The 10,678-nt window shown below is 39.3% G+C and overlaps 1 protein-coding gene across 1 annotated transcript in view; it reads left to right on the top strand.

Moving 5' to 3' along the window:
• LOC118341349 (vascular endothelial zinc finger 1-like) overlaps window positions 1–8,410 on the top strand; it is a gene marked incomplete in the record, with an annotated part of 22,678 nt that extends 14,268 nt beyond the window's left edge. The window contains 3 exon segments of the mRNA XM_035679599.1: window positions 1,280–1,321; window positions 1,979–2,044; window positions 2,257–8,410. Of these exon segments, the coding sequence (XP_035535492.1) occupies window positions 1,280–1,321; window positions 1,979–2,044; window positions 2,257–2,624 (476 nt within the window).
• Between the last annotated feature and the right edge of the window lie 2,268 nt (window positions 8,411–10,678).

The following is a 10,678-nucleotide window of genomic DNA, read 5'->3' on the forward strand; positions in this document are numbered from 1 at the left end:
AGAGAGAGACACAGAGAGAGAGATCTCTCAGCTCGCAGCTCATCTGACAGAAATAGTTGCAATTAAAGACATTTAACAAACAGTTTCAATTACAACGTAACTAAAAAAGTGTGTTTTGACCACAGGATCACACATATTTCAAAACACACTCACAATAATGAACCTGAATAGCTGGTGTAATCTACTAAATATTTGAATTTCTTCATTAGTTGCTTGTTAAATTTCGCCCTCTGGTGGGATTAGCCGTCCATGCTTGCTTTCAAAACAGCAGGTCTAAAATAATGAGCTGAATGAGGCTGTGTAGAACCCCGTGGTGGGGTATTCTCATCGCTACTGACAGCGTTGGCAACCCTTCATCATAGAGTCACTGTTCATATATAAAATATTGCTCTGCTGTACGTGGTTAAAGACATTAAGCAATATTTACCTCATCTGTGCTAGATTTCTTGTGTGCAATTCTCTTCACAGATATCCTTTTCCATCCGCCCCCCCCCCCCCCAAAATAGAAAAAATAAAAAAAGTTAGTTACTTGCAATTGGTTAGCTCCTGTGAGAATAGTTGTATAAATGTTCTTTTGTTCTAATTTCACCATGTGCTAGGTAGACCTACAAACCCTGAGTACAAACTGGAGGTATTTTGAAGGTGTTGGTATTTATTAGGCAGAGGACCAAAAACCAAGATGTTATTAAGTTGTATTATTGGAACTATATGATCCAGCAATCTTGGATCTTGACCCATTCTAAGGACTACAAGTCAGGATGTCTCTGTCTCTGCTACTTTGATTATTGTTACCACTTGTTTTTTAAATCTGATTTTATGGAAGTACAATACTAAATCACTTGAGTACTCCTTAAAGAGGGAGATGAATTAAATGTCATCAACAATGCAAAGATAAACTAATTAATGTTGGTGTCTGTTTGTTTGGGAAAACATCCTTTTTGAGGTGACTAAAGCAACCTCCCCACTTGAAATAATGATCAGCTTCAGACAGAAACAATTATCGGTTAGAATTTCTTCATGACTGCTGTATAACATTCTTTACTAAATTGTATGTCGTTTTGACCTTACTTATAGTGACGGCTATCAAAGAAAAGAAGCTTTGTTTCCCTGATCCCATTAGAAACCGTGAACCCGTCATAAAATGTTTAATATTTAGACAGCCCATTCCCATGCCACATGCACACAACTTGACCATGCGAACTGTTGAAGCTGACTCCCACATGATGGCACTGCTGCCCTGTGCTCTTGTAACCCAATATGTGTCTGTATTTCTGAATAGGCATAAGTGACTGGCAGTGGAACCACTCAGGGCCACGAAAAGGTAATCCAGTAGCTAGTAGCAGAAACCCCTAAACACTCAATTATAACCTCTGCAAAACACAAGTGGCCAGTTTTTCTTCACGTACCGTGTAACTCAAGTACAGAAGTATTTCTTGTCTCTGAGGACTGGTGTTATTAAGGTTCTTCTGTTTTGAAGATATAGAGTTCTTGCTAATGTAAGGTTAAATTTCATGAAGCAGGATCAGTAGATCATTTAAATGAACCACAAACTGGACCATAACACTGAAGCTAGATGCACACTACTTCTCTATCTTGTATTACCCAGCTGTCATTTCTGTTTCTACTTTGACCTGATTGATAAACCAACTTGTACTCTTCAGAACTACCAATTATAACAGCAAACATGTTTGATAAAAATTGGGATGACCCGGTGGAGATGGGGGTTATAAATTACCCAGCAGGCATCCAACCATATCACAGCATGGCTGAGACGAGCCGATAAGGACCCTGTGATGTGCCGGACCTGAACACATTCCTCACATCAGTCCTGCAGTGTAGTGTGCATCCAGCCTTAGACATACAGAGATTAAGATGTCCTACATAATGTGTCACTGTTTCAAATGAAAGTTTTGAATGAAAACAAATGGACAGTTAGCCGGTTAGTCTATTGATCCTGCTTTTTGAATTTACCCCTCAGGTGAGTTGACGGTAGGAGAGATTTTAAATAACTCCTTCCAAGTCCTAATTGACAACTCTCACAAAGGTAGGTTTCTTCAACAATATTACCACAGTTGACATAATGTATTAATGATGTATTGGCATTTTCAGTGACCCAGCTAAACAGCCAAGGAGCATAGAGGGCTGTTGGCTTTCCCTGTTTTGGAGGGGTAGTATATTTCTACAAGGTTGACCAGCCCTAAATTTACTCTTGTCTTTTTTTTTTTTTAAACAAACAAAAAAAAAAACGACCCACAGATGCCAACAACGTGCACAACAACTCGGCCAGTACGACGCCAGTCACCAACTCAGCAGCTATCACCTCAGCTGTAAACCGTGGCGGCAACGCCAGCAATCCCGTCACCATCGCCGCTCAGATGAACATCGCCACCAGCACGGTCAACATCACGTCGCCAGTCAACCTGCAGCACCCAGTCACCATCACCGGCCCTGTGAACTTGGCCTCTGTCAACATCCCTACAACGGCACACATGAATATCGCCCACCCGGTGGCTATCACCACTCCCATGCCCATGAATATCACAGGGCCGCTCAACATTGCCATGAGGCCCATGGAGAGCATGCCTTTTCTATCCCAAGTTCTGCCTTCCTCCCCTCCCTGGTAGAGCCCTTTTAGCCCATGTAAGAGCTGGTCATGTTTTAACTGCCTAATAATGGATGAGCCTGTCAAATCTTAGTAAAGGCCCTCTAAATGGGTTGATAGTGTATTAAACTTGAAAAGGTGATAACTAATGTAATACAACCACAGATAGTAACCAGTGATTACGGCATAATTTGTCAATTCTGAATTTTATTTGTATTTATAGAACAAACGTTTCAGATACCCTTAATCACTGTTGGGCTTACAGTCATGTTAGGGGTCCAGCTAATGAATACTTTCATTATCAATTAATTTATATGTTTCTTGATTAATTGTAATTAAAATCAGACAGTTCTTAAAGAATCTCTCAATGTGGTGAAAACTGTTGGCAAATCAGTTTATTAGTCATCAACTAAGCTGCAGAGTATTGGCCTACATAGCATATGCACTTCACAGGAGAATCCGTCAAATCAACGGTTTATTCTATCATAGGTAGTGTTTTTTTTATATATATATATTTTAGATATTGTAATATAGGACATTTCTAGAAATTGAATAGAGAAAAGTTTTATTGATTCCAGATGGAAGTTTCTGTTTTTGGCTAACCCAGTGAATTAATTATATGACAGATCAAGGTACTTAACACATTGATGCAAAAACTCAATCACCATAAAGCAGTCCTGTTCATGGATTTACAATATTGCCCTCACTGCCCTGATAGTGCAGAAGTGAGAGATACCTCATTGTAAACCATATGGCATCAATTCTGATTGAATTCTGAGTTAATCTGTCGTACTGCTCACAGCTCTTTACCTATTAGTTGAGTTTCTGAGGGCCAAGTTGATCTCAGATATGAACAGATAATCTGATGCCTAAGTGTCATTTATTAATTTCTCCTTTAGCTATCAACTGCATTTCACAGTCTTCATCAGAGGATGGGGGTTACACAGTTGTTAAAGTGTGACCTCCAGAACTCCAGGCATAACAGGTGATCATATGGTCTTTATTGGCCTCCATCTACTGATCAAGACCATGGTATACAGTTGAAAGCTTGCAAGTGGTCTTGAAGATTATTTAGTCAAACTACTGTCTCCAATGTCAAGGGTGCTCTGATAAACTCATATTTCTTACCTCTTGACTACTTGAATGATGTCACAGGCCGCAGAATACTTCAGATAACTTATTTCACATGCTAATGTGACCCCATGCCTTCAGGTGGGGAGGACGTTCTGTGCAGACCTTGTGTATGTAAATAATGACCATTTTATGCCAAAGATTTTCTAAGTATAGTGTTTCCCCCTGAATGCTATATTTTAACACATAAGGGGGAAACCTTTTAAACAGCATTGAGACCTTCATGGGACACTAAATTCTCCTTTTAAAACACAGTAATGAAATTTGTCCCTGCAGCCACCCACCCTTCATCACTGTACTACCACCTCTGGAGCTGCGGTGTGGTGTGAGCCAACACATACTGGGGTTTACCCAGTTACATTGAAATTTCCCATCATATTATTGCAATAATAATTCAACGTTTTGCATCATTTTAATACGTGATCATTTGTATATTAATGTTAAATTGCTTGCATTACTGTAAGTTTATCACATTCAAAAGGTTTCATTACACTTTCAAACTAGTGTTTTCTTCCACTGTAAGATGGTTTCATATTATTGGGCAGTTACTACAATATCAGCTGCTGCATGTTCACCCATATTGTTTGCATTTATCCCCATGCTTACCCCTTTTTCAAACTTGAGTAGTTTGTTTTACTCTGACAGATAGTTGAGGCTGAGTCGGCTCATAGCAGCAGTGTTGGCAGTTAACACATTATACGCTGTGCAGATGCAAACCCTCTTAGAGCCCTTTTCCAAAGTCTTTCATTTCTCTTTAGCCACTGAAGGACTGTGTAGGTCTTGTAAAAGTGACCAGTTGAAAATGATTTCATCAACTGGCCATCTGACTATAAACATGGTGATGCGTGATACCTTACTATACCTTAGGCATTGTTTAACAACTCCTTAAATGGAAGTGTATTGCTGGAGTTGTTCTTAAATGCTTCCAGTTAAGGCAAATATTGTCATGTTCTTTTTTTCTATTGTTCTTTTTAGTGGACTTATCAGTATTTGATAGTTTATGTATTTTAAAGTTTAATTATAAACAAACAAAGCTTCCATTTTGGGGGAGGGGGAGTGATTTTGTGGAGTTCACTGATGGTTCAGAGGCTGTTTTGATCAACCAGTCCCCCTATGTCTGTATTTTAAAACAGCTGGAAACCAGTCACTCGTAATACTCTACACAAGTTTGTGTGACATCTGTTTGGGAATTTTTGTATGTATTTATATCAGGACATGACAGTTGAAGGTACAGCAAAGAGGAAATGTGTCGTACTGAAAGCATGTCCCCTAGGTTTTGCCCTTAAAATGGCAGTATTATCAAAGGTCAAATGATTTTAAATTTTGATTACTGAGGACTTTAATTGTAGAGGTCAAGAGAGCCATCCAGTGGCTCATTAGACTCTGTACTACAAAAGCGGTCCCAAAGTTAACTTTTGTGCTATGTTCAGTTGGTTAGATTGTTTACTTTAGCAGGTATAGGATCCCATCACTGTCAGTCAAACTCAGGAAGGTTACTGAGAAAAGTCTTAACACCATGTTCAACAATTTACACACTGACCATTTCTTTGTAAATATGAAACACTATTTTATTGCCTTTTACCTGTGGGAGGGGGATCCTCTCTACATACCACAGGCTAGCAATGCAAGAACTCTATCACCACTGATGTGGCCGTCCATCCTGGAGAGGACAGGGAAACGAGCAGAGTAAAGGATAAGGCTGGTGTCAGTATCTTTTTATTATCAACGAATCCCATAAAAAGGCTAAAAAACAAACCAATGTCACCTGTAACTACGGCTGGATATAGCTTCTGCTGCCGTTACCATACCATACCATACCAAAAACAGTTCACCCTTTTTACAGTTTTATGGCAGTGTTAGTAATATGAGGCTGTAACTACCCGTCATATGTCGATTATTATTATTGTTATTATTTTAGATAGTAACTCCAGCCTTATCCTTTTACAGATTCATTTTCTCTCTAGATCTCACTTGCATAGCTCAGAGTGTTGTTTATTTTTTTGTTATTTTATTATTGTTGTTTTTTTTTAATCCTGGCAGTTTATCTTTAGTGGAAAATTGAGGCTGTGGTCACAAAGGAGGCTTCAGTGTCCTGCTCAAAGCTCAGGTGTACCTGAAAAAGCAAGATGTCACACCTACCCACATACCCACACCTCTTGCTGTGTGGGTATTGTACCTCTGTGTATACTATTTCTGGAGTCCACTTGAAGGATGTGTTCCCCTAGGCCCCTTTTCCACCAAGTTAGTTTTTGGGACCTTGGTGTTATCTAGCATATGAGCCCAAGTTTCAACAATAGTAATCACATGCATCACCAACATAGGGCACTCCACAATGCACAACGACCTGTAGAATATGACACACCCAAAACCTGCAATTTTTTGGTTCCAGTTGGGAATAACTTTTCAGGTTCCGAACCAATTTATTTTTGGTCAGAGTGCCCCACACTGTTCAAAACTACATGCTTGAAGCAGAATGGAGTCAGTTCCCAGTTGGTGGAAAAGGCCTAAAGGACTGCGACCGTGCAGACCGTCCACATGGTCACAACAAATTGGCAGTACACAGATGTCTGCACTGCATTTTGGGTTGATGGCTTGAAGCTGACCCATAGTGTTGATATTTTACAGTCTGGGAATGAGACAAAACTATCAACTATCGTTCTCGACTCTGATTGGTTGTTTTCATTCAGTCCCAGTGGATTCTTGCAAATGCCATTAGCAGCACTAGGAGGAGCCAGAGGAACCTGATTGTTGCACAGAATATCTGTCTCATGTACTACTGTCAGGATATAGTGAAAGTTTCAGTGAATATGAGAAGACATATTTTTATAAAAGTTACCTACTGCAGCTTTAATGGACAGGGAGAAAAACTGCAGCAAAAAGTGAATCATATCTTCCAACAGCTCCACCTAGAGTCCCCGTTGGAGTACTGCGCTGTGCCTGAATTTCAGACGTGTTCAATGCAACGCATTCAGAACAGGTTTACAGAACTCACCAGGTCACGACCAAACCCGTGGACCGTGACTGAACAAAGTCTCCTTTGTGATCGCAGCCTCAGTATTTCCTGCACCAGGCTTTGCATACTGTCCCACAGTTCCCTGGCTGTGTGTTTCTTGGAGAACCCAAGTGAATTAGTTTGTAGATGTGAAGCCTTTTAGTAGTTAAGGGCCTTTTCTTTCAGTGCAGGAACTCTGAAGCACTTGCAGCAAACTGTAGGTTGTGCACACTACAGAAGAGTGGTACTTAGAGGTGCATTTCAATGAGGTGGAATGAGACAATGATTGGTGTTTGTTTTATAGTTCACCTGGCCACATCTGCATTTTGGCAGCCCAGATGTTCGGCCCAATAATTTCATTGTATGCATGCCAACACTGTCCACCAAAGGAGATGCTCTAATGTGGAACAGCATTATGAACTGATTCCCATTCCCGTTTCCCATCTTTTTTTTTTTTTTTTTTCTTTTCCAATGTTGCATGTGGATGACTGACCTTGTCCAGTGTAGGTTTGAGTTCAACAACCGTTATTAGAAGGGTAGTGAATTTTTATGAAAACAAAACACTAAAAAAAAATTAGGATGAAAGGAAGTGTGTGGTGTCAATTGTCCTTCTCCAGTGGCCGTAAACAAAGTGTGCCTGAAATACTTTGCAAGACTTTTCCACGCGTCGATGCTTCCTCCTCTAGATGTGCTGTGTGGTGGAATCGTTTTGTGAAAGAAGCCTTCATCAGTTCAGACGGCCGAGGGCCCCACAGTTCTGACAGCCAAAACCATGTTGTGATTAGCTTTTTTTTTCATTATTATTTTACACCCAATGATTGTGAAGTTATTCTACTTCAGGAACAACCTTAAATTATGAATTGACATCTTTATTTGAGGTCCTATAAATGTATTGGTGATATCAAACCATGTGGTTTAATTTTTTAATTTGACTCCAACCTAATGTGAAAAACAAACCATTTATTTGGGCAAAATAATTTGGTAACTTTTTTTTCTTTCTTTTCTGTGAAGTTTGTATGATGAATTTGGCAGATGTGAAGGCAAATGAATGTATATCTTTGTACAAACCATTTAGTTCAGAGGACATGTTAGTTATGACACATGCAAGAAAAAAAACCTTTTATAAATCTTTTTGTATTAGAACATTAACAATGGTAATTTTTGTATATACAAAGGTTAGGCTTTCTGATTAGCAGAAAGGTAAAACATTCCTACATTTTTTTTAAATGTATGTCCATTGAGAATAATTATGGAAACATATGCGCAATGTTTTATGTGCCTTTTATTTGGGTTTGTCTAAATAAAAGAAAACAATAAAACATGATTGTGGACTGTCCATGCTGAGTCCCACAGAGGAAAGTCAATCCTGTCCATCTCAGCTGAATCTCCAGACTGCCCCCCCCTCTCCCCGCACTCAAGACACTCCCCTAGATCAGGACTCCTTTCTGGTCTTAGATGCTTTTCCTAGCTTTAGTTGAGGTTTCTGGGAGGCTGAGATTGTCGGTTAAGTCCCCGGTCTGTACGGATGGCTCCTCACTGTTGGCCTGCTCATGATGAAAGTGCCTCTGTGACTTCGCTTATTGGAGTGGATTGTGGGGGATTTGTGCCAAATCATGGTCTGTATGTGACGACAAAAACATTTCGGTGTTTTTTCATTCTTTAACTATTAAACTTGGAAAATGTGACGGGCTGCGTCTTTGTGCGTCTTTGTTTGACACCGCGTGGTTAACTGACGTGTGAATGTGCTGTATGATGAAAGGGAATCCAGCTTACTGACATACATCATGTTTTATACCACTCTAAAATCAAATTTAAAGAGTTTAATTCATTTTCCTTATATTATTGAACGTTTTACATTGCAGTAGGAAATGCATAAAGAGATATTCTTCCAATTCGTAATCTCTTTTTAGGGTCAGATGTCTGATTGTTCTAGTGGCACACGCAGGCACCGTCATCGCAACACTAAACCTTTAAAAATCAAATGTTTGTTGTAAAATTACAGAAGGAATCATTAGTGGAATATCTAGAAACATGTTTCTTTTTTAAAGTGTTTTTGTCTTTTCATGTTTATTCAAACACCCCTCTAGACTCCATGTATTATTTTTATTTTGCTGTTAGAAACGTAGTATGAAGACATTTTAAAATGTTTTTTCCTTGAACTAGCAAAAGCCCAATGGAAAACTGTTTACTATTCTATCTTCACTCCCGAGAGCTCTTCTCTTTCTTTCACAGTTGAGAGATTTGGCTGTCATGAACTGATGATCCAACAGCAATTATGTACACAATTCTAGAAAATGCTATGACTCAGTTAGTCCTGTGGGTGGTGCTCTAAGCTTGCAGTTACTCCACATCTTTAGTTCTGGTTTAGGGTGGAGCAGATAGAGCTTCTGTCACGCTGTCAGCCATTCTCAGGTTCCACTTTCTGATACCAGTTAAGAAACTGGACTTTTACCTGTCCTTTGTGTGACCGCACTGGTTTTCAGATTTTGCCTGAATCAGAACTGAAAAAATCTGATTCCATGTGATTTGTGCTGTTTACACAAAAACTGATTTGAGAAAAAAAAAGAATAGATTTCAGCCACTTGTGCCTGCAGTATAAACACGACCGGAGTGCTCTCCATGCAAGCTTCTGGAAGCCTCTTATATAATAAAATATATCAAACAGATTGAACTTTGAATGTTACAATAGTCCCATCTGAGCACCAATTTCTTGTTAGTTCAGTCAGTCTTTGACTAATTCTAAAGAGATTTTTTATTTAAAAGGTTTCCTCAATGTTGAAACACTGGCTGTACTAAGCTCAACCTGGTTGATATACAGTATGTTAGGCCTCACAAGGCAGTCAACAGATCCCCAAAAGCAGGTGGCTTGTTCCCCTCAACATTCAGTGATAGTCCAGAACGCACTGACAGTGTTCACTCAGCCCTTCTTCCAGCTTGTGCCACAAGAAGTACGAATGCAAAGCAAACAAAGCAAAACACTGACCGTTCAACTGTATAAAAACATATTCTAATAATATCCAATTCTGTATAGTTAATATATTTAATGGTCCAGTGTGGAACATGGGTGATCTATTGTCAGAATGCTGAATGTAATATTGATTTTCATCTAATTTTAATTAATTTAATAATTTAATGTATGATGACTTGAATGTAGGAATTATGTTTTTGTTACCTTAGCGATCTGCAACTACACCATGGAACATGATTGGTATGTCTTGACTGCAATTTGAAATGACGCCTTCATCTTCACAGTCAACAGTCAACAGGTCTGCTTTATGCTTAAAAGCACAATAATAGAGGAGAGGAAACTGGGCCTGTTAAACTGTATAAAAACAGAGTACATGGCCTATAGTTTACTGTGTTATTGAGTTGTCCCCTGTGTTGAATGTCATTAAAGGGATAACATCGCTGAGAGCTTCTTCCTGTCTCTTATTCCATGCCGCACAATTTTTTTTTTTACTGTCTTTAATCAATAGTGACAGCTGAAGAGTAACAGGAAAAGGCGGGGAGAGAGAGGACGACACACAGCAAAGGACCACAGATCAGAGTCAAACCCATGGCCGCTGCAGCAAGGACTCAGCCTTTGTACACATGTTTCTGCATTAGGTTCCTACTGAAGTATAATTCTTTTTTCTCACACAGGAGAAAATATTGCATTTGTTGGGGGTTATTCTCAGCAGCAAATTCACATTTGGTGCTCTAGTGAGTATTTGGGGCAGCAGTACAGTGTATGTGGGACTGAGTCAAAATAAATGACTGTGTGTTCAATGTTCATGTCACCGAGCGCAACAGTGTGGCTCATTGATGTGTAGCTCTAATATGTATATGTATTTCCACATTTAACTGTCTATACACACTTGACCTATGCCTTATATGTAGTTGAGTTGTGTACTTACATTATGCCAAATGATTCCAACAATGTTCAAACTCAGAGAAATCTGTCTGGTCGCCTG

This window comes from Morone saxatilis, unplaced genomic scaffold (assembly GCF_004916995.1).
Source record: "Morone saxatilis isolate NCDOM2014 unplaced genomic scaffold, NCSU_SB_2.0 Contig8, whole genome shotgun sequence".
Lineage (NCBI taxonomy): Eukaryota > Metazoa > Chordata > Actinopteri > Moronidae > Morone > Morone saxatilis.